Here is a 24,303-nt window from a genome sequence, read left to right as displayed (position 1 = left end):
ATCTAGATACACACCAGTTTTTAATTAAATTTGGTATGACAGGCTGTGTTTAAGCTGCATTCTCCATAATAATTTGTTTTGCATTTGCTGATGACAGATTTATTTATGTATGTAATCAGAACTGTAAGCAAATTTTCAGTTTTAGAGTTAAGAGAACCTTTAAAGTAATATTTTACTTGGTTTCAGAAAATTTAAACCCTTACATTTACTGCTGTCTAAAATTTGAGAAAAATAACGCTGTGTTTCCAAAGCACAGAACACATCATGAAACAAAAAGCATTATACACACATAAATATTAATACATCAGAAGCATTATCCCACTCAAATACACAAAATCACGAGCTGTAGAGTTGAATGCCTGTTCAACAAGGAGAGGAGTTTATTAGATTTTGGTGCTCGTCCCTGACAGCTTTCCCTCCACCAGCCTGGGCTGGGTGGCACCCGCAGCCTTGGACACAGCTGGAGCCGGGCCTGCCTGCCCTGCCCTCCCAGCCCCGGGCACAGCCAGAGCCGGGCCTGCCCTCCCAGCCCCGGGCAAGGCTGGCCCGGAGCCCCGGGGAAATGAGGGGAGGCACAATGGGAGCAGCTATGGAAACTGAGATGGGGAAAAGGAGCTGGCTCGGAGCAGGACGAGCCAGGAAGAGGTGGGATGGCAGAAATGACCCCGGGGAGTTGGGAAAAGCAGGACATTGTCAGGGAGGTGGCTGGGGACAGCTTCAAGTCAGGGACAGATGAGAAGCGGCGAGATGTTGGTAGTTAAAATACCAGCAGTAACCAGGGGACACTGGGCCCTGTTGGCAGGGCCACTAAGACTAAGAAACTGCACAAAAAAAGGCAAAGAGGAGTTAAGATCCTTGTACATGAACTCCTGCAAACGAGGAAAAGCTCTTTTAGGAAAATTGCCTTGAAGGAAAACAGAAAAGGTATGACACTGTTGCAGGCAGTGATCAAACCACGACGAACCTTCAACTGAGATTTCACGAAGTTTATTTACAATTATACAGGAAGCAGCGAACAGGAAAAGTTAATTACATGTAAAAACAACATGCAGAACTGTGCTGAAGGCGGACAGTATCAGAGAGGAGCTCGCCCGTTCAGCAGCGCTGCGGGCGCTGAGGAGCGCCAGGCCCGGCTCCATTTCCCGCCCGTCACCTGACGCCTCTAATGGCGCCGCGCGGCCGCGCCCACGTGACCCGCCGCGCGCCCCACGTGACCCGCGGCCGCCGCGCCCCCTCCCCAGCGGCTGCGGTTACCGCAGTCCCCGGCCCCGCCCCCGGCCCCGCCCCCTGTCGCGCGAGGCCCCGCCCCCCGCCGCTCCCTGCGCGCGCGCCCTCGCCCCCCCCACTCTCCCCCCTCCACCTCCCGGGCCGGGCGGTGCGCGCGCGCGGCCGGCGGCGCCTCCTCAGAGCGGCCGCGGCGGGTTCGGCGCTGACGGGGCTGACGGGCCGGGAGCGGCGGAGCGGCCGGAGCGGGCGGCACCTCTTCCTCCCTCCTCCTCCTCCTCCTCCTCCTCCTCTCTCCTCCCTCCCGCATCCTCCTCCTCGCCCCCCTCCTCGCCCGCCTCCGCCCCCCCGCACGCAGGCACCGCGGTTCCCGGCACGGACAACATGGCGGCGGTGTCGGGGGCAGGGGCTGCGGGCGGCTCCGCCAGCGCCGGCGGCCCGGAGATGGTGCGGGGACAAGTGTTCGACGTGGGCCCGCGCTACACCAACCTCTCCTACATCGGCGAGGGGGCCTACGGCATGGTGTGGTGAGTGCGGCCGCCGGGGCAGCGCCCTTGCCCCGGACAACTCCCTCCTCCCTTCCCTCCCTCCCGCCCGCCGCCCTGCCCGGCCGCGGGCCCGGCCCGCCCTTGCCCTCGGGAAGGGGGAGCAGCTCTACCTCGCTCTCCTCAGCTCTGCCTCTCCCTCCGTGCTCCCGAGGTTGTCCCTCCGGCATCACCCTTCTTTCCTGTCCCTCCCTGCACCCCCCCGTCGGTGGGTGCAGCTGAGCGCCTCGTTTCGTTTCGCTCCTGCGTTTATTTTCTTTAATATCTTCTGACTCTGGAGTTGGTCGCTCTCGTTATTTCCTCCGTCTCCGTGGTGCGGTTGCAGACATTCAGGAAAGGGGGAAGGTGGTAAATCCTGCTGGCAGCCCCGCGTCCCTCCCGGTGCCCTGCGAGGGCTCACCTGGCTGCAGCAGCCCGAGGTCGTGGGGGATAAAAAAGGTGAATCTGAGCACGGAGTCGCTGCCCGTGCCTGACTTTGCTCAGGACGCGCTGTCTGTGCTGCAGAGCCGGCCGGATTAGTGCCTGCGTTAACGTGTGCAGGTGAAAGTTCTCTTCAGCTGCCCTAGCTCTAAATTATATTGCATTGTAGACTGAGCCTCACTAAAAAGCGGTCGTGTATGTTTGCTGTGGATAATATTGGTCTTAAAGAGCGAGGTGAGCGAACTACGAAAAACGTGAACTAACTGGATTAAGAGTGTGAGATGGATTTTTTTAGCAGTCTCGATGAGCTGGGGTGATGCTGTGTGATCTGTGTATCTAATGACGGGGTTATTAACCTGGCGTGCTCAGTGACCTTACTTGAGATTTCATTTTTTTGTCTTCCGTTAGTAAAACCGCTTCCATTAGTTAAAAAAAAAAAACAAAACCCGTAGTCCTGAAATAAGTTAAGGGATGCAGATGAAAAAAGATGAAAAACTCTTTTTTGTTGCTGTTTTATCAACTTTCTTGCAAAGTTGCCTCTGTTTCTTCAGTATGGTTTTTGACCAGAGGTGCTAAAAGCGACTTACAGGGTGTGATTTCATGAAAGCTTTATCAGCAATAATTTCTTTCTCTGATGAGGAATCCTTTGCAAAGCAATGCATTTCTCAGGGAGGACACCTCACAGCCTTCAGCTGTGTGTTACAGATTTTTATAGCTGTAGGTTTTTGCACATAGTCACTGAACTGTGCTGGCCTGTCAGGGTGAAGTCATTGTGTGTTTCAGGGAGGGAGCTTTCATCTAGGCCTGAGTTTAGCTGGGAGATGAGCCTCTCTCTCAGAGTTTTGTGTTGTGGCCTTCACTTTTTTTATTTTTGCTGTGGGAAGAACCTTCAAAATGTAAATCAGAAATCTCATTTACTGTGTAAAAATATCCTTGTTATTGTTTCAGTGTTAGAAATCGCAGCAATATATCCAGTCCAAGACTTGTTGATGTAGCTTCTGGTACAGGCTGTATTTTATTATGGTTATTTTATCATCTGAGCCAGGGCATGGAAATGGGTGCAGATAATCTCAGTAGTGGCTGCTCTGGTTTGCACTCAGAGTCAGGTTTTCAAAGGTCCTGGGGAACAGCATTGCCAAGGTGTGTGCTGGGGACAGTCCAGTTCACATCAGTGGGGTGTTAAAAACTTGTTTCACAAACAAAGTGAAAAGCTAAAATATTTCACCACAGATCAGGGACTGCAAGAAGCAGCACGATGGCAGTGGATGCCCTTTTTTGGCATCCCTGTGCCAGTGAGCAGATACAGGGGAAACGGGGCCACCTCTGCCCCTCCAAATGGTGTGTGCTAAACTTTACATTGAAGCTGTTTCCCCCTCCAAATCCAAAAGGTTATTTTTTATTTGAAAACTTCTTCTGGTACTTTGTGTCTGCTGTGAATGCTGTACAAAATTATTATAAAAATTTCCAAATCTCCAGTTCAGTTGAAATATGCACTTGGCTCATGTGTTTTCTAATATACAATTGTTAACATAAAATGCTATGTTATGTATTTTGTGGTCTTGATTATTGCTCTTGTGCTTGGGTGTGAAATGACAGGGACCAAAGTCTCAGTTTATAGCGTGTACTTGGACGGGAAAATGTTGGATACACTTGTAGCTGATGCCATGGCAGCCGTGCTGTGTTGTAGTGACTGCGATGAAATGCGATTACCTATCAATCCCAGCCGTGCAGGTTGTGCAGTTCAGTGCTCTGTCTTTCGTGTTTGCTCTGGTTGCTAATGCAGTGAGGATCCGCAGAAGCTTCTCCCTCGGGGGGCGGGGTAGAGGGCAAGCTGTGAGTGTGCAGATGGAGATGTTTCCTGCAACTGCAACATCCATTTAAATTTGTACACTTCAATAAAGGAAAGCAAAGCAGGCCCTGATGGTTTTGGTTTAGACCCACAGGTAATGTGGACCTTGGAGATGGTGGTTATTTACAAGTGTGCTGTGCCATAAGGCTTGTTACATGGCAAACGAGTGTCTTTTCACTCCTAAAATCCTTCACTCTCTTTCTCATTTTTATCCTAATTCTTATGTTTCTAGATTATTGCATTAGGGATTTGAAAACAATAAAATGCTTTTGATTTTATGAGTAAAAGGGCAAATGAAGTATTCTTAGGATAGTGCTGTTACGGTCAGTCTTCCATTTTGATTTTGCAGCAGAGAATAATGTTTGAGAAATAATTGATCACACCATAAAATACCAGTACAGGAAATAGAGGAAGATGTTGGCTGAAGAGACTGTACGTGAATGTTCTCTCATCAGGATTTGAAAACCCTTAAAGGCATTTAACTGTTTTCCCTAGTGCAGTCATTTTTTTACATAATCAGGTTTTGAGTAAAAATAAACTCAGCAGAGCAGTATATTTACTGCTGTGTTGTGGTTGCACTTTCTCAGCTTCATAAGCAGAAAAGAAACATTATCAGGCCAAACCCCATCCTAATGTCCTCCAGTTCAACTCTGCCAGAAACGTTCAGCCTGTGATGCAGGCTGTGCCTTGCTGCTGTTGCAGAGGGTGAGCTGTGGAGTGGTAGGGTCAGAGCCCCTTTTTAACCCGTTTTTGTTTCAGTCATTCTGCATATGAAACTAAGGGCTGAGCACAGAGCAAAGTTTGAGCCAAAATCCTCAGCACTTCCTAGGACTGCAGGACATTCTTTGAGCAATTACTTAGTCATACAGTCATGTTTGTTACTCTGACTTAGTTTATCCAAATATATGTAAATGTTGGGTTGTCTTCTTTCCCTCTGCTTTCACTTAGGAATTGTCAGTTGTTTTGAAGGGTGTTGGTGTGAAGTTTTTTTTCCCCTTTCATTTAGTGATAGAGAGTTATCAGCATCAGAGTCAGGTGGAACCCACTTTTAGACCAGATCTAAGAGTTTCAGAAATACCTTTCAGACACAACAAATTGGGAAAGGTTGTTGGGGTTGTTTCTTCTCCCCTTATGTGGCCTTGGTTTTAGTAGTAGTATTTTTTTGAAGCAGCCTGTTAACAAGCCATACTTCAAACACACTGGAACAACAATAAAACCACGACAGAGTTGAGCTTTCAGTTTGCAGCATGACTTGTTCTTCATCCAGTTGGTCAGTAGTAATTTGGCAAGGATGATAATTCGACATAAAAGACAATCATTTTGGAAAGAAATGGTGAATTGAATGTGGTAGGGATGTTCTCATTTTTATCCTAGTTTTTGGAAGCTTTTTTTGACATCAAGCTTATATGAATGTGAACTAATATCAATGCTGCAAATAATTATGAATAAGCAGTTGAATGCAGATGAATGCGGTTGGAAGAAAATAATCTGCAGGCTCAAATCTTGGATTTCTTGCTCTAAATTTGCTATGTTACAAAGAGAGCTTTGTGTTACTGATGTGCTGTGGAAGAGCAGTAGTAGAAGTTTAGGTAGTCAATAGATGAATGCTAAAGTAATATTGAAAAGAATGCTTAAAACTTTTGCCAGTAGATTCTTTAAAGGTACACTCCTCTCTACTGTCTCATGGAACAGCCCTACTTTTAGAGCACCAGTAACTTAAAATGAAGAGAAGCATATTGATAAAGAAATTAGGAATAGAAGGATCTGCAAGGCATAGATACTTATATTAAAACATGAAAACTTGAATGGGATTGATGATTGCATAATGGTTTCTTACATTAAAAGGTGGCTTTTGCATCCTCTGTGGGGGTCAGCCTGGTGGCTGGGTGGGCTGCTCGGTGGCAGTGATCACAAAGAGCCTGTCACGTTTGCTCTGTTAACTCCTGCCTTGATGCAGAGAGACAGGGAGCCCTTTAGTGCTGGAGCCAGTGCAGGGCTCCGTGCCCCTGTTTGCTTTTAGGGAGCGCAGGTTGGCTATGGGTGATACCTGGTAATTAATATGTTCTGTCTGTGTGATAAGGAGAACAGGAGCTGATACAACTTAGCCAACCCGCCCCAGTGCAAGGATCAGAGGAGGGAATTAGGGAGTGTAATTGGTGGCTAGTTATCAGCTTCTTCCCTCTGGGGAGAAGGCAGATGTAAGCACTTCCATTCAGTCACTCAAACTTCTAGCACTGCCTAACCCGGCGTGGGAACCCAAAGGAGAAATTAGAGCGTGATGGACAGGTGGCCCCTCACAAACTGTGCAGCACTCACGGGCAGCAGCCACTCGCTCTGTGTCAGAGCTGTCTGCCAGGCTTATGGAAGATGAGAGGGAGCAACTTCTGTCAGCCCAGAGCAATGGGAGACTGGCTTAGCTGAAGAGTGCAGCTCAGGGACACCTGCATTTTATAAATAAATACACAGTTTTGTAGCACAGCATGATCCATCCCATGGAAACAGGGATAATGTATGGGTTTTCTTTGAAGCATGCTTTATTAAGAAAATAAGGCTTATATGTTCATAACCTGTGTGTGTGGCTACATCTCCCATACCCCTGTGTATGTTTCTAGTACCTGTTGCCTGCCTTCCATCAAAGCTGACAGATGGTAAAAGTCTTAAAGATGGAGAGTTATTCTGCAGGTTTCACAAAAATAGATATTTTGCTCGAGTAAAGAGATCCTGCATGCTGCTCCACTGGGGAAGAGATTGTATCAGGTCACATGTGAGAAATCAGACTCCCGGAGGAGATGTGACATGCCCCAGTTTCACAGATGGATTTATTGGTACTCCTGAGACTAGAAATGTGTATTTGTAGGACACCAGGCTCTTAGTTCAGTGGCTTCTTGTTCAGGGGTGGGGATCTACAGCCCACAGAAGAGTTGGTGCTTTACCAACTGAGTAGGTGTAGAGCTCAGCTTGTGTTGAAAACTATACTTCTTCAACATAGTAGGTTTTAAAATGCTTTTTTTCTCTGATGCTTTGTTAGTTTTCAGCTGTGATCTAGAAATGAAAATAACTGATTTAGTGTTTAATGAAAATATTTTATGACATCTTGCTATGGAATATTTCACAGCATAATGTATGTTGGAAGCAACTTTCTGAGGTCATGTAGTCCAACCTCCTACTCAAAGCAGGACTGATGTCAAAATTAGATCAAGTTGCTCAACTTGTCCACTCAATATTTACAAAATCTCCAGGGATGGAGATTCTACATCTATGGGCAACTTCTGGTTTTAGTGTTAAATCAGTTGTCCAGTGATATATTTCCCCTTAAAAACATGAGAGTTTGCTGCAACTCAGGACCATCCCCTCTTGTCCTTTGTCTCTGAGAAGAATCTGGATCACTTTTCTCAGTGATTCCCCTTTATGTAACTCAAAAGAGCAGTTGGACGTTTTCCACCACCACCCCTTTTTCCCTCCTAGCCTATACAAACCCAGTTTGTTCAATTTATTTCTTTCATGTCACATCCTTCAGCTCCCTATGCATCCTAATGGTTTTCTACTGGATTTGGTCCAGTACTGGGAGGAAGGAAAACTGGATGCAGAATTCCAGATGTGCCCTCACAGCAGGAATCAGTTCCCTTGATCTGCTGGGTGTGTGCATAACACAGCCCAGCCCTTGGTCAGCCCTCATTGCTGGGAACCGGCACTGCTCGTGGATGAAGTTGGATGTTCTGATCCTTTGGGGAAGGCTTTCGCTTAAAGTGATGTATTTTAGGAACTTTAAAAATAATATCTGGGAAAAAAAAATCCCAAACCCAGAAACATTTTATTAAGTTATTTCAATTGTATTTGATTTTGATTTCCAGATCGCTCAATTGAAGGGTAGGGGCTATAAATGTATTCAAAATATAACTTCTATGTTATTGTGTTGTAAGGTAAATAAAAATAATAATGTAATAATGTGAAATTCAGCAGTGTAGTTCATTTCAGGTGATTTATCTTGTGGAATCTATGTTCTGTTAATTGACAGGATAGTTATTAAAGATGCTGGTTTGCTTGTGGATGAATCTCCATTTCAGAAGAGAGCTTGTTTTCCTTTGCTTTAGTACAACTTTTGTTGAAGAAACTTTTCTCAAACTCATCTTTTTGCAAGGTGCACAAAAAGCCAAATACAGTTCCTTGTCAGCTTTGAGCAGGTAGAGTAGTGAGATCCATCCAGTAGTTAATGTCACTGATTCAGATGGGGTTATTAGATGAGCTGCTGGCAGGTCCTTTGGCAGGGTTTCCTGTGCTCCACGGCGGAGCAGGAGTTGGTTTCTGTTTCACAAGCATTCCTGTCTCCACCCATTTCCTGAGGAGAGCCAGTGCAGGGACAGCCTCGGCTCCCCCTCAGCCCCTTCTGCACCCTCCTGGTGTCCTGGCTGCCTCCCCTGCCTGGGCTTGTGCTGTGCCCTTGCAGCCCACTGAGCTCTTGCTGTGGATTAAATACTGCTTTGTGTATTGCGTCATAGAAGGGCTGTCATAGAAATGTTTTTCTGTTAGATTTGGGCAGAATCTTCCCAACAGTCCGGTTTTAGCAGAGTTGTGCACATGCTTTTGCTGTCCATCTGTTTGCAGTACCCAAAATCACAACTGCCTAAATTGCCCTAAGAGGAAATCTCTTCTCTTGGAAGTTCTTCTTTTGAGTAAGAGAATTTTCATAAAATACTGAAATACTCTGTGGTGATCAGGATGCAAATAAAAGTTTTTGTTACACAGTGGAAAAGAATTCATCTGTATTGTGGGTATGTTTTAAGCATGAACAGCTCATATTAGGCTTACAGTGTATAATGTGCAATTACTTCATTTTGCAGTTTCTCTTAAAATTAGCAGCTGCCACTGCAGCACCTTACCTCTTGTTCAGAAGGAAGGCAGAGCAATCTGCTCCACCAAATATTGCTGATGTGTCCTGAGTAAAATTTCAGGTCATTTGAGCTCTCCAAATCAATACTCCCCAAGATGCTTCAGTCCGGAATTTGCTCAATTTTATTGGGATTTGGATGTTGCAAAATACCCCAAATGACATTCAGGTTGACTTTTATATTGGATTTTTTTTTGGTGTTTCATAATTATGAAATAGCTTCTTTTCAGCTACAGTAGCCAACATGTCTTAATACTGATACCTCCTCTGAACAAAATATGAATGTGCTGAGGGTTTACTGTTGGTTTACTGTTCTTGTTAGAAACGTGGAAAAAACATGCAGAAGATGCTTTGTAATCTGACACAAAAGGAAATAACTTCTGATAGTGGTGAGATGCACACTCAGTGCTGGTGGTTTGGCTGTTTTGTATTTTGGTTTGCAAGTGAAATACTGAACTAACTATGGCAAAGGGGACAGTAGCAATGACCTTGTTTTCACCAGTGCTTTGGGATAGTTTTCATTTTGCACTGATGTTTCTACATCAGGTTTAGGAAAATCTCTGCTTTTGAGTGTATATGGATGATTTTGTTCTATTTTCTGTTGGAATGAAATACTCTGAACTATCTTCTGAAGATTTATGTGGTGTGGAATCAATTAAATAAGCTATTTATATGGTGTGGAATCAATTAAATAAGCTGATTTTAGGAGGAGTATCTGGGATATAAGTCAAATTAGAACGTTAGCAGACAAAAGACTAAAACCACACTGGAGGATTTGTTAATCCCATCACCACTCACAGCTCTCTGGTAGTGCTCTCCCTTCTCTCTAGCGAAGGGGAAATGTTTCCTGCACACACTTATGATTCCTACTTTGCTGCCTGGGGATGTGATGGTTGTTTTCCAGGCTCTGGAATAACAGAGGTGATGTTACTAACCTGTCCTTTGCTACCTGGTGGCTTTTTGTTGCCCCTTGGGGAGCCTTAAGCCCAGAGGGAGGAGGTGGACACCTCATGGGCTGTGTGGAGGCCGAGCTCTCCTGGGAGACCCAGACAGACACCTGAGCTGAGCTTTGCAGGACTGAGCCTTCCAGGCTGAGCTGTGCTGATCCTGGGCTGTGCTACTACTGCAGGGGCAGCTTTTCCCTCCACACCTCTGCTCTGTCATTCCTTCCTCCTCTCCTGTGCTGGGGCCTGCACAGCTGCAACATTTGCTGTGTTGGAAAGCTGGTTTAGCTGAAGAGTAACTGCATAAAAAAATAAAATGGAAAGGTGAGAAGTTGAAATGATGGACACAGAGTCCTGTGGGTGCTGGTGTTGACAAAGGAAGGGAATAGGACTGTGCAGGTAAAGGCTTCTTTACTGTTCCTGCTTCATCTTGGAGCTGCTGAAGTTCTCTGAACTGACACAAAAAAGGCACTGCTCCAACCAAAAAAGTCAGAAAGGGCAGGGATGTGAGGCATAAAAGGGAGAGTGAACCACAACTGATCCTTTGAATTCACTGAGGTTGTCTCATGTTGCCAAGCTCTTAAAATTTTAGCCCAAAATTCATTCCCACAGGAATTTATATACAGAGGAGAAAGATAGTGATATTTAATATCATAGTGTTTTATCAAAAGAGATCGGTGCCTTTGGAATGAATTTATTTCACAGATGCCAAAAGGCCTTTAAACATAGTGAAGTATGTTAAATTTGGCATCAATGCTATCAAAGGAAACACTGGCAGTGGAGAACCAGTAAACCTCTAAAATAGGGAAGGGAAGTGGGAAGGGAAGAAGTAGATAAAGTGAGATGTAAGAGTTTTCTATTTTCTGAAGATTAACTTCAAGTGGCTTAAAACAGAGAAGGCATACACAGTGGTTTGAAGTCAGTGTTCTGCAGCTAAAGGTATGGAAAGAAAAATACATATCAGAAGAGGTTGAGAGAATTGTTTTGGGCTTTTTTCAAACAAATAAGATTAATCAAAGCACCATAAAATTAAATAACATCTTTTGCTAAATTGTACAGAACCGTGGGTGAAATAGGCAGTATTTTTGTAATGCCAGTATTAAGGTGTAGTTCTAGAACTGCTGCTCTTCATAGTTCTGTTTAGTTGGTGCTAACAAAACACAAATCATCTGGTCTGCCACACCCAGGATTATGAATTGACTGAGCTTCTGGCAAAAGTAATTAATTTAACAGACTCCATTTTCCATGACTAGCTATTTGTTTTCAGAATACTAGGAGTGATCGAAGGAATTATACTATTAAGTAATTATTATATGCATAGTAAGTAGCTTAAAATGAAATTTTTTGCAAGGATCCATCAAATACTACTTTTCAAATTCTGAAAAATAAAATTGTGTCTTTGTAACCAATTAGAGTCTAGAATGATTTAAGTTGGAATGGACTTTGAGGATCAAGTAGAGCCAAGCCCCTGCAGGGGCACCTTTCACTGGACCAGGTTGCTCCAAACCTCTCCAGCCTGGTCTGGAGCACCTCCAGGGATGGGGCATCCAGAGCTGCTCTGGGGAACCTGTGCCAGAGTCTCACCAGTATTCATTAGAATTATTTGAGCAGATACAACAAAATGAAATGAAAGCAAATCTCCTTAGGAAATTATTGAAGTGCCTTAAGAATTTGTGGTGTGAAGGGCAATAACCTGTAGTAGATCAGATCTGAGTAAAATCACTTCAGAGTAATTATTCACCTTTGTCATGGGCGGAAGGAGTTGGCGTAATTGTAGCAGGAAGCTTTACTATCAGGATTGGTTTGGATTGTTAAGAGGAAGATGACTGAAGCAGTAGGTGGTAGAGGTGAAGGCAGTGCTGTTCCAGTTTGACCCAGTAAGCCTCACAGGTTAACTAAAAGCACAGTGGAATCTGCAGGGGTCACATGGGCGCCTTGCTATGGACTTGTGGTAAAATAAAGGGCATTGATTTAGAAATTATATTTCTTTTCTCCCTTGTTGGTTTTTTATTTGTTTGTTGTTTTTTGAAGTCTAATAGTGAAGTAACTCTCAATTTTCACGGATTGCTGACTTTCCTGTGTGGTAGGAGTTAGTCTGTAAAGCTAAATCTCTAATGGAGAAAAGTAGTGTATTAAGGTGCCATTGTTTCTATAGTTTTGTTTTCTGAATTCTCAGTTGACAAACCTGAGAAATGCTTTGTTATTGAGAACCTCTTCTAGAGAAAGCTGAGAAATCAAAACGAAACTGCGTGTGACATGTCATTTCATAAACTGAGGTTTCTTGAAACACGGCAAATGTATCCCAATATGAGTAGGCACTTGTTCCTTCTAAAACCAGGTGTTGATTTTGTAAATTAGTGCGAATAAAAAAGTCTAATGAATAATATACTTGTCTTCAAAATATTATGAATAAATGGAGGAAAGTAACAAATATTTCTAGTAAACGTAGGTGTTTACAGTTGGCTACAAAAATACATTCAACAGTGTAAAAATGACACATTGCTCAGTGTCCTCGAATAGTCTTTGACTATTTTTATCCTTTTTCCAGTCTTTTCTATTTATTAAAAAAGTCATCTACTGTAGCTGCTCTCTGTGGTTTAATCATGTAGAAGAAGCAGCTAATTATTCTGAAGAATCTGGAAGGGTTAACGTCTGATTATTAAAAAATACCCCAAAACCCTCTGCAAATCTGTGCTTTTGCAGCCACCTTCCCTCACTCCCAAAAGTTGTAGTGAATGGTCTGTTAGGGTGGTTGTTACTGTGTCATAATATTGCATTATTTTATTTACAGCAGTCTTAAAAATAAGTTTAAGCTATTTGCATTGTAACTTGATAAATGTCAGCGTGTTGTGAAAATGTCCATGATTGAGCTAAATGTAGACTGAATGAAAAGATTAAAAATCTCCATAGATCAGCTTACTTGCTGGGAATTTTTTTTGCCTTTCCTCTTCTGAGTGTAAGCAGAATTATCCAATATTTCAGAAAGATTCTTATCTCTGGATATGCCCTTGGAATCCTGTTTCCACAGCAACTCAAAACTACTGATAAAAAATTTTCCCTTTTAAACTTGAAATCAGTCTTTTATTTCGAGTTGTAATTAGGATGTTTGCCTGTAGCATTGTGTATTTTATGTGTGTGTGCGCTGAGAGCAGCCTGTAAAACAGCCACGAGGTGAATAATGCTGGAAGTGTTGGAAGAACATCCCATGGTGGGGGAAGGCTGCAGGCAGAGGAGCAGGCAGTTGTTTTTCAGTGAGCAGGAGCAGCCCTCTGTGGGATGCAGGCACTGCCAGGAGCTGGCTCCTTTCCTGGCGGCAGCTGCAGCGTGCTCTCGCTTGTTCCAGCTCTGCCCCGAGACACATGCGAGGAATAGCAATGGCTGTGAGAGCACGCAGCCGGCGCTGTGGGCAGGAGGGGCCGAGCTTTGGCTCCCGGCCACACGTGCCTGGGGAAAGCTTCCCTTGCTGCCAGGGAGTTCGTGGGACAGGGGCCCATGGCCACTGCGCTGCCTCTCTGGCCACTGCTCTTGGAAGCAGCCCTGCCCTGGGCTTCTGTCTAAAAAGGAGTGGGTACCAGAGAGCAGGATGAAAACTGGCTTTAAAAGTTATGTGGTGCAACTTCTTGGGTTATAAATGCTCATCTGTTTATTTTGTACAGCTGTGCCTGATGTTTTACTTAGTCAAAACTTTGTTATGTATTTACAAGATACTTAAAATCAGGAGTGATAAACTCTGCTGCTGGGGCTTGTATTGATTTTCACACGATGTTGCAAAAGTATCTAAACGGTGCTATTGCAGGTAGTCACAGGTTGGTAACCACAGCTTGAAATAGGAATAATGTGGAGACACCAGTTGGGCTGTTGCAAAATCTATATTTAAATTTATCACATTACAGATAAATAGAACTCACAGCTGAATGGTGGCTTCACCTTATGAGGCTGCACATGATTGGGATGGAAATAAACCCTTCCTTCTGAATATTTAAAGTATTGGTGACCAGATTCTTCATAATGGGACAGTTCTGTGAGTTGTGATTGGTATATGTACAGTAATTTCATGATTATAAGCCGCACCATTTTGACTAAAATTTTGGTCCGAACCCGAAGTGTGGCTTATATATGGACAAAGAATGAAAAATTGCTGTTTTAGTTTGGAGGACAGGTGTCTGCTGAGAAAAGCAGGAGGTTCTCTTTGAAATGGAGAATGTAAACCCCCTCCCTCCAAATTATTATAATTTTTAAATCAAGGGGCTTTCAGGCAAAGATATGGGAATTAGGAATAACAGTTCTTTACTAGGGAAATTAAAATAGAAATACAGCACTACAAAGAAACAAACTCCAAACCCTGACAAAGTCAGAGTACAACCTGACACCCCATCAGGCAGGGTGTTGGCAGCAGTCCCATTCCATGGTGGCTGCATCCTCCTGCAGTGACAGATGTGGCTCAGTTGGAGCAGTGCTCCTGTACAAGGTGCAGTTTCCCTCCCAAGCTCCAGTGGAGATGTGGAGAAATCCGGTTTTCCTCTGGAGTCCAGTGGAGAAAGGGACTCCCTTAGTGTCCCAAAACCTCTGTTTTTATCTTAGTAAGAAATGTTGGGCTCTTCCCCCTGGCTGGAGCAACTCCCAATGGGATGCAGTAATTTTATCAGTCCCACAGTGGGACTCAATGGCCATGAGCAGAAAATGACTGGCTGGAGGAAGGATGGGGTGTGACAAGATAAAGAACAATGCCCTGCCTGGTTTCAATGGATGGTCCATTAGCAGAATATCTCCCACAGAGATAAGGATCACTGCCCCCACCCTCAACAGTTGGTGATAGAACAGATACCTTTTATCACACTCTGTATTGTAATGTGTGGCTTATAATCAGGTGAGGTTTATGTACGGACAAAGAATGAAAAGCTGCCGACACCTGGAAGTGCGGCTTATACTCAGTGCGGCTTATAATCGTGAAATTACTGTACTTAATGATAAGAGATTAAAAACTATAAACTGGCACTCTAAGAGTTGTTCATAAAGAGTCTTAATAGTAAAGTGGGAACCGTTATTCCCACTTTACAGATTTTTATCTTCTCTGGAAAAAAGTCAAGCTATTAGAAAGTTCCTGAATTCAGAATATGTCCCAGTTAACTGCTTGATTACAAATATAACCAGTTGTTGTGGGGTTTAATAGAAGCTGACAGTGCAAAGAGGTTACACTGTGCACCCCGGGACAAATACTGCAAATAATCTAAATTGAGGATGTGCTGGAAGGCGGATGGGTGTGTGTGGAGCTGATCCTGCTCGGGCTGCAGGGGGAGCACGGCTGATCAGGAGTGCTAAAGTGAGATCAGCAATTGCAGCTGTGGCCGGAACCGGCCGGGATGAGCCGGAACCCGCGGGATGAGCTGAAACCGGCCGGGATGAGCCGGAACCCGCAGGATGAACCCCGGTGCATGGACTGCAGGGGATGTGCCTGCATTCACACCTTCACGGTGTTTTTGTTTGCAAATACTGGAATGCACGCTGGGAGCAGAGCAGGGCTCTGGGCAGGAGTGTGTAAATGTGTGCTGGTGGCAGGCGGTGAAGGTTGGATGGAGGGAATGCTTCAGCGTGCCTCACAAAGGACCCCGTTCTGTGAATTCATGTGTTTGCTGCATAGTCTGTCAGTGATTTCCATAGGGATTCATAGGCAGGTAGGGCTCTGGTTGTAGCCTGACTTCAGTTCCACTGAAGTTCACTCTGATGTGTAGCTTTTACACTTTTCTATAGCACGTGTCAAATTGAGAAAGCATTTGTAAAGGGTCACAGAGTTTACTTAAAGCAATATGTGCTTTAAGGGCTGTGGCTGAGAATGTGAAAAGCTGTTAACTAGATAATACAGATTCTCAATGTACCTGCATTATGCATGACATTTAAAATATTATGCACCAGCAAGTGTACCTGACTGCTTGTATGATTAGCTTCTTGCTCATAGAAGTTGAGACAATCCCTTAGATGTTTAATCACTTACAGAAAGGCTCATCTTTCAACGAATGTGACATCAGAAATAAATCCAGTGTCCCTTTTAATGTTTCAACTAGGCAATGTTTCAGTTTTGCTCCCCTCAGCTGAGGCAATGGAAGCTTAGCTGTGTTAGTGTGGGGAAATCTGATACAAACAGAAAGATGACTGTGTGGGGAAGGTACCTGGAGAGGAAACTGATTGTATCTTTATTCCAAATATGCAGCTTTTTTCCTCAGTGAATCCATCTGTATTATACTTAAACCATCAGAAAGCAAAATTAGCCATCCTTTTCTAAATAACAGCATAAACCTTTTGCTGAGAAAATGCTTGAAGGACTGTAGGTGAAACAGCTACAAGAGAGGAAATGTTGGTATATTTAATTTATGAATTCATTTAATCTGTACAAGGAAAGATAACATTTTTCGTCAATAAGCCACCTTTGCTTGAGAAGCAATAACTGATTTATCAAACATTTTAAGAGACTGGGAGCTTTTACTTAAGCAGCATCAGTGGGTAAATACTGGCATTTTGCCTTTTTGTACTCTGCATAGCTGCTGCTGTTCAGTCTTTTGAAAGGAAGTAAGATTCTGCATTGTGGCAGAAAAACCTCTCAGGTCAGTGCAAAGGAGGAGCCAGGAGGTTTGTTTATAATGACGAAATGCCCCACAGAGTTTTTTTAATTTCTTTCCCAAATCCAGATTGTTGGTGCTCCAGAGTTATTTCTGGTTTTGTTTTCTGCTTGTGCCCAACCTCACTGGTCTATTGTAAACACCACAGGTGACGAGCTAAGAAAATTACTGGGGCCCAAGTGCTCTTGGAGGTGATGCCAGTTCCACTTATGCACTCGGTTATTATCTATTTTGGGACTGAGGAACTGCTAATGTGTTATCTATACATATGCAGTAACAACAGTTGTAATGAATGCTTGCTCAGCATGTGGCATTTCAAAGTTCCCCGTGGAGCCTTTGAGTTCAGTGTTTCCAGAGGCAAATAAATGGTGCTGTCTGTGGGTACAGACCAGGGTTGGAGATGCAGGCAGGTCAAAGGGTTTGTGTGGGAAAACCTTCAAAAAGGATGGTGTTACACATGCATGTGCTGCCTGAAGATCTTACTGATGACCCTAATTAACTGAATTATATGTCCATTTTAATAATGAAAGTGAAAAACTTTTAAACAGTTTTGCATCCAGTGGTAACAGTACCATCTCAAAAACACCTTGTTGCACCATATCTCTGCTTAGTTGTAGAGGAGCCTTGATGTGACCAGGCATTTGAATTCCTCTGAGGTCTCCTTTTCTGGCTGGGTTTTTGTATTTTATTCTGCTTTACCCTGGTCACCAGGTACCTGGACATCTCAACAGAGTAAGGCCAATTAAAAGAGTATCAAAGAAAGTTCTGGGACTCAATTATAGAAAGTTGGGGGGATGTAAAGCCTCCTTGGCTAGTATGATTATATTTTTATGTGAATTAGTTGAGGCTAACAGAAATGTATGGAATGTAGGCTTGATTATTTTTTAATTTCCTAATGATGCAGTAGTGAGCATATGAAGAATAATGTAAACACATCTGAATTCTAATTAATTAAATTACCATATATTTCTAATACGGTAGAAGTTATGATAATTAGATGTTTTGATATTCATCTAAACAAGAAATAGAAAACATACTAAAACTTGTTAGGATTCATAGTCCAGATTTTAGAAAATTAGGTATGTTTTACTGAGACTTTTAATTAGACTCAGGCTGTGATATTCTTCATGAATGCGTAGGCAGGTTGAACAGAAACAGTTTCTTGAACCGAGTTATTGGTGTAGCTGGGAGTGGAGTTCTGAGCTCCTGGAAAGTGGAGCTGTGGGAGGAGAGAGTTCCTTTCTGTGGGTCACAGTCACTGTGATCCTCATTGTGCTGCTGCCTGCTTCCACTCCTTGTGTGTACCTGGATACAGCTTTCTTTCCTCAAACTCTTGTTATCTTTGGAATTGAACTTGGAAAGATGATGTCACAAATTCTCCCTTTTGTTCCTCCGTGTCTGTTATGGAGGTGCTGACAGTGTAGACTGATGGAAGTGTGACAGGTTGTGTTACTGTGGGAGCTGGATACAGGACGTGGAATTCTGCTGCTTAAAAGATAATTTCTGAAGGTTTTTCTGCACCCCATAGTGAATGGGTTAACTGAAGATGAACTTTCTGAAACTTCTGATGGTTGGTTGCAGCATTTAGAAAAAACCTCAGACTTGGTTTGTTGCACAGGCTGATAGAGAGGACAAATACCTTTTCCTTTGTGCAGTACCCACGAATCAGAAACCCCAAGTCAGCTGGGAAAGCCCATGGTTGTAGAGACCCAAACAGGCTGGTGAAAGAACAGCAGGGTTTGTCAGTTCACCAAACTAAAATATTTGTCACTGTCACCTCTCCCCATTTGATAAAAGTAAATGTAAACAAAATGCACCACCCCTATATTGAATTGAATTGACATTCTTCATGAATTGAATGAATTTAATATTCCTTGTAATCCATGTTATTCTCTTCTAGTTCTGCTTATGATAACGTCAACAAAGTTCGAGTTGCTATAAAGAAAATCAGTCCTTTTGAGCATCAGACATACTGCCAGAGAACTCTGAGAGAGATCAAGATCCTACTGCGCTTCAGGCATGAGAATATTATTGGAATAAATGACATTATCAGAGCTCCAACTATTGAACAGATGAAAGATGTGTATCCTTTCAAAGTGTTACTTGGCATCATTAGTAATGGTTGCCTTCTTTCTTCTGATTGTTTCTTTTCCTTCATGCTCTTCCTTCCTAAATATTAATAAAAGTTGGCTTCTATTATTGTAAATCAAAAGGGAAGTTAATAGTATTTACCAGTTTATAGATTTGCTGTAGATGAGCAATAGTTTTATTCTTTCTTTTCCAGGAAAATAACATTGTAGAGAAGATTTAGAATTATGTGATTAAACTAAAACTATATTTGCTCTTAGTAGAACTACTGTTAGAACTGGTTGCTTTGAGGAGAAAGTAAAATAGCCAGACTCTGCTATAATTGTCTCAAATTTTCTTGATTTAAGGGGGAATAAAATTTTACTTAACTCATTCCTATCAAAACAAAAAAAATCCCTACTAATTTTCATTCCAATCTTATTAAAAAATCATATTAGTATATTGGGATTTAGTTTTGGTAAGAAAAGGACTGTTGTGTTCAGTATAGCATAATAAATATATATTGTACAGAAGAATAGCTGATTTTTTAAAATGGGGAGATGGTAGAGAAAAATGATCAGAAATGATGATATCATCTACATTCCTGCTTTTATGCAACTGCAAATCAGTATCTTGGAAGCTTATTACTCATTAACCAAAAAACCACCCTTTGTTTCTTGGCAAGCAGGATAGGAATCAGATTAAATTAAGATTCCAATAAAAGTCAAGCTCTACTATGAAGAAATGGAGGTTTATGATGATTAATTTGAGAGGATCACATGCTGATGCTTCTTTATTCTATAAAGGGCTGCATCATTTAATAGGATTGATTGGATTCCAAACTTCTAAAGCAAGAATCAACTACATGGTTTCATAATTGTCATCAAACAGACAAATAAGACAGAAAAAATGTTTTGACATTTCCTTGGGTACTGTGTGTTGATATCTGCCATGACACCAAGGTTTTTTGCTGCCTTACATCGACTGTCTCACAGATACATTGTGCAAGATCTTATGGAGACAGATCTTTACAAGCTCTTAAAGACTCAACACCTCAGCAACGACCACATTTGTTACTTCCTTTACCAGATTCTGAGAGGGTTAAAATATATCCACTCAGCCAATGTGCTTCACCGTGACCTCAAACCTTCAAATCTGCTGCTTAACACCACGTGTGATCTCAAGGTGAGTTGAAATTTCTTACAGATTTTCCTGCCACGGTCTTCATAAATGAACTGCTCTAGCCATGAATGTGGGGTTTTTACTGGGTATTAATGTGATTTTTGTCCTGGAAAGATTGCCAAAACATTATTTGGTTTGATAAAATAATTATCAAGATTTGAATGACTAAGAATCTGTTAGGCTGCTGTAATGAGTGCATCACTGTTTCCATCTGGAGGCTGACTTGGAAACAGCTTCTTTGAAAGCTGGGTGAAAATACTGATCTGAAGCAGCATCATGTTTACCTCAGAAGTAAACTCAGAACTGTGTATGTTTCAAGGTTTGGTTTCTCTGTTTGCACTGTGAATGTTTTGTTGTTGGAAGAGGACTTTGTGTTAGTGGGCAGCTAAAGGCGTGTGAGATGCAGTGCTGATTAAATGCACAGCAATTTACAGCAACTTACAGAGGGAGTGTTCCCAATTTGCGTTTCCAGTGATGGGCTCTGTGTTTGTTAATACTCCAGAAGGATGAGCTTAGAGCTGTTATGATTCTTGGAAAATGTCAGCTCAATGCTTAGTGGCATTCAGAAAAGCAAATCAAGTGTGAAGAATTAGAACAGAAGTACAGAATAAAACAGAAAACATGCCATTCTGTACCTTTCAGTTGGTTTTGAGTCTTCAGTGTGATCATAGTTATCACATTTCTTGTGGTATGAGGAGAACAGGATTTCAAAGTACTGCTCTCCATATCACAAAGATACTTAGCTTGCATCTCCTCTGCTGAAGATACTGCATGAGGAACAGGAATCCAATAGAATTTGATAGCACTGATAACATTGTCAGTGGCATAGGGATGGTGAATGGGGGGGAGGAAAGGAGCAGGTGAAGTTTACTTGCAGCATTGTTAAGCTGTGGAATTTGGTATCACAGAGCACTGTAGATATTGCAGTTTTTAAAAAGCCACCAAGCAAGTTAGCAGAAAGCACCCCTTATTCCCTGTGGTTTAGAGTCCTGCAGTGGCAGATCCATGGAAGATGACAGAGGCATTAAAATATGTTCCCTTTCACACTGTACATCATGTGTTTGGTGCTGGCCACTGATGGAGTGGAATTCCAGAGTTTACAATGCTTGATCTGAGGTGGCACAAGTGTGTGTGTTGAATACTGTGTTGCTCCTAATTACCCTTTGTTTTTTAGTGTAGCTCTTTCTCAACGAACTAACCACAAAACAAAAATACCCTCTTCAAATTGTGAACCAGTTGTGGGCTGTTCAGGTTTGACACAATTCCAAGTATCAAATTGTCTGACAACTCCTTGCTGTTTGTATGCTGGTCCCTTCTAAAGACTGGCTACATGATCAGTTCTGTCTGCATAATGAAAACTCAAAATTATTAAAACAACGAAGAATTGTTATCTACTGCAACAGGCATGAAAGGAAGGTGATGAGGGAGGGAAAAGGAAAACAACAAATTAGTGTTTGTTTCAGGATTTGACCAATCATTCTGGAGATGCAACTATTTGAACCACCATCTTATCAGTAACAAACTTAATGTCACTGTTTCCTTTTATACAAATGCACAGAGGCACAGGCTACAACAATGCAACTGCAGGTATTTCAGTATGTTACAGTTCTGATGGTGTCATTTCATTTGCTTAGTCAATGGTCGTGTGTACATGATCTTCCTAAATCTTCCCATCTGCTCGATAGCTTCATCCAATTTTAAGTCATCTCTGTTTAAAAAAGCCCTGATACTGATTGCAAGAACATTGTTTTCAAGAAGTGGAAGCTAAATATATAAATAGGATGCTGGTTTTATTTATTTATTTATTTATTTATTATTTTAAAATCTATTTATTTAGCTGGGGAGTAATTTCTTCTGTCTCAGTAGCATCTGTTCTGTCTCTCCAAGTCACGAAACACTGACTGACATACCTGGATCTTTCATTATGCAGTTTTTTATTCTCTGCCATGACTTAGTAAAAATGCCAAGCAAATTTGCCTGTTATTATATTGCTCTCAGATGATTTCTTTTATTTTTGTTGTTGTTTTCATTCGCATGGAAAAGCTTAAATCTAGCTCCTGGTGCTTTGCCTGCTGTGCATCATCATTTGTATGGGCACAGGGGCCCCACAGCCCCCTCCAGCTGGGCAGCTGCTCTCAGTGTGTCCTGTTGGCTCAGGGTGAGAAGTGTCTGCCCTCCCCAGCTCCAGCCAGAGCTGTGCCCGTCCCTCACCCGGGGCTGCAGGCAGAGCCCTGGCTCTCCAGTGTCCCTTTCACTCTGTGCTATCGCTCCTGTCAGCTCTGCAGCCAAAACCCTTTCCTTGCAGCTTCAACCTTGAAGTCTTTCTCACTAATGGTGTTTCTGCTTTTTTGCTTAACCTGTTTCTGCTCCTGTCAGCAGGGGCTTTTTGTCATTTTAATGAGCTCTCTTTGTCATTATTCTTCCTTTCCATCCCAGGAGCATTTTTCTACTCGAGTTGAGAAATTCAGAGACATCTTCTGTAATTCAGTTCTTGCTTTTCACTATGGACCAGAGAGTGTCTTTCTTCTTTTGTTTTAATAGTAGCAAGCCCTAGTGCTTTGCTTTTGTGTAATACTGAAATTCTGCGCAAGTCTCCTTGACTGTAATCTTATCTTGCTTTTTCCGAGGTTAGGAGGAAGAGATTACAACAGTTTTGCTTGCTGCATAATTATTTTCTGAAGTCTCTAAGCTGTCCTCCAGTTTCTTCGTTTCTGTCTTTAGAGGAGGCTCTTCTGATTATTTGTACTGAGTCTCTGTGTAAGCTGCTAATTGCACACAAGGCAGCTGCTCTGTTCCTGTAGCTTGGGAGAACCTTGCCATGCTTAAAAAAGGTTCATTTTGGGGTTGTTTTCTAAGGATTCAGGGAGCTGGGTTTATTCTTTTAATATGTAGCTAAAGTACTGGCATGCAGCTTGGCTTATGACATTCATTATTGCCTTTTCTTCAGAGCCTCTGTGTAACAGTCAGCTGCTGAATCTTGTCTTTCACATGTAGCTTTCAGTCAGCTGAAGTATTTCTTCCCTAACTGATCTATCACTTATTTCACTGACAGGCTGTCCCTACAGGAAAATGAAGAAATATCTGCCAGGGCTAAGTGAGGTTTCTGTGGTTTTGGTAGGATTTTCCATTACTGACTTTATTGACTACAGCCTGTTTTCACTTCACATTTTCAATATAATCACTGCACACAATTGACTATCTAAGAGTAAATATTATAAAACAAATGTAGCAGAGGAACCTCCCACTGTTTGTCACTCCTGTGTTTGATGCCTGGTTTTCCTGAGAGTATGTATTCTTCCATGGAAATGTGCTTTGTGTGGTAATCATAACCTGGTATTTTTGGGGGGCAGCAAAACTTGTGAATGTGTCTAATGTGCCACTCGACATCCTTCCCATTGACCTTTGGGGTGGTAAGAAAGGAGCAGCTGCTCTGCTCCACAGCAGTCTGTCTTCACATTTTCAGTTTTCCTCATTTCTCTCTAGACCCAAAATAGCTGTGAAAGGCATGAAGCCTCCTTACCAGAGCATAACTAAAACCACCTTTTCCTTTTTGCTGAACTCGCTGGTCTAAATCCGTGTTTGTTTTTCTTTTCGTAGTTAGATAAAAGCATTTTCCTTATAAGGGGTTGAGAAATGTTTTCTTGCTTGTGTTTGTTTTTGGGGGATTTTTTTTTTGTCTTTCAGGCTTATGCTTCCTTCAACAGCCCATCTCTCCAGTCTACCATTATCTCATGATTGGATAGGTTGTTTCTCATGTAAAGAAGCAGTTATGATGATAGCTTTTGTAAAAGAGGGTGTTGAACTTGATGCAAATGTGTTGGTTGCTGATTATGTTTTCTGGAAGTCTTAATTGCTTTTTTTTTTTGATTTCTGGTGAGTTTCTGAGAGGTTGGAGCAATGTATCTTTGCCTGTTAGACAAAGGTGCTGTAAGCAAGTCCATACTGGAACATAAATTGTGAACTGTTTGTCCTTCCTGGTCCCTGAATGACAGTTGGATATTCTTTGTGATTGATCCAAAGCATTTTTCTTCATCTTTGTGCAATAATTTGTTTCTAAAAACATAGGTTGCCATCACTGCATTTGTGGGTGTTACCCACACCCACAGTCATTGACTGGGGAATGGTGAGTTAGCAATGTTACAGCATTGAAAATGTGTCTAATGTGCCTTTTTTTTCTATTTACTTCTCTACAACCAGATTTGTGACTTTGGATTGGCTCGCGTTGCAGATCCCGATCATGATCACACAGGATTCCTGACAGAGTACGTGGCCACACGTTGGTACAGGGCTCCTGAAATCATGCTGAATTCTAAGGTAAGCTCACAGTGAGCTGCTGGGGTGCTGCTGGTGCTGCTCATTCCCTTGTGAGTTCCAACTGTGCTTCCCCTTCCTGTGTTTTCAGGATCAGAACGCACGCACAGTCTTGGGGAGAAGTGGGCATGGGTTTCCAGTAGAGCTACTGGCTTTCACTAAATTGTGATTCCATAATCAATTATTGGGTACTAGAACTGAGTAATCATGTGCTTAACTTGCCACATCTCCAGTTTCTTGCCAGTCATGAGACTGCTTCCATCAC

The 24,303-nt window shown here is 42.6% G+C and overlaps 1 protein-coding gene across 1 annotated transcript in view; it reads left to right on the top strand.

The window, feature by feature from the left end:
• Positions 1 to 1,423: 1,423 nt before the first annotated feature.
• Positions 1,424 to 24,303, top strand: part of MAPK1 (mitogen-activated protein kinase 1) — a 33,784-nt gene continuing 10,904 nt past the window's right edge. The window contains exons 1-4 of the mRNA XM_033075501.2: positions 1,424 to 1,751; positions 18,379 to 18,561; positions 19,541 to 19,730; positions 23,925 to 24,041. Coding sequence (XP_032931392.1) covers positions 1,609 to 1,751; positions 18,379 to 18,561; positions 19,541 to 19,730; positions 23,925 to 24,041 — 633 coding nt within the window. The 5' untranslated portion in view covers positions 1,424 to 1,608. The remainder of the gene's footprint in view (positions 1,752 to 18,378; positions 18,562 to 19,540; positions 19,731 to 23,924; positions 24,042 to 24,303) is intronic.

The sequence above is a fragment of the Catharus ustulatus genome, chromosome 18, assembly GCF_009819885.2.
Source record: "Catharus ustulatus isolate bCatUst1 chromosome 18, bCatUst1.pri.v2, whole genome shotgun sequence".
Classification (NCBI taxonomy): Eukaryota; Metazoa; Chordata; class Aves; order Passeriformes; family Turdidae; genus Catharus; species Catharus ustulatus.
This window is presented reverse-complemented; position numbering and strand designations above follow the sequence as displayed.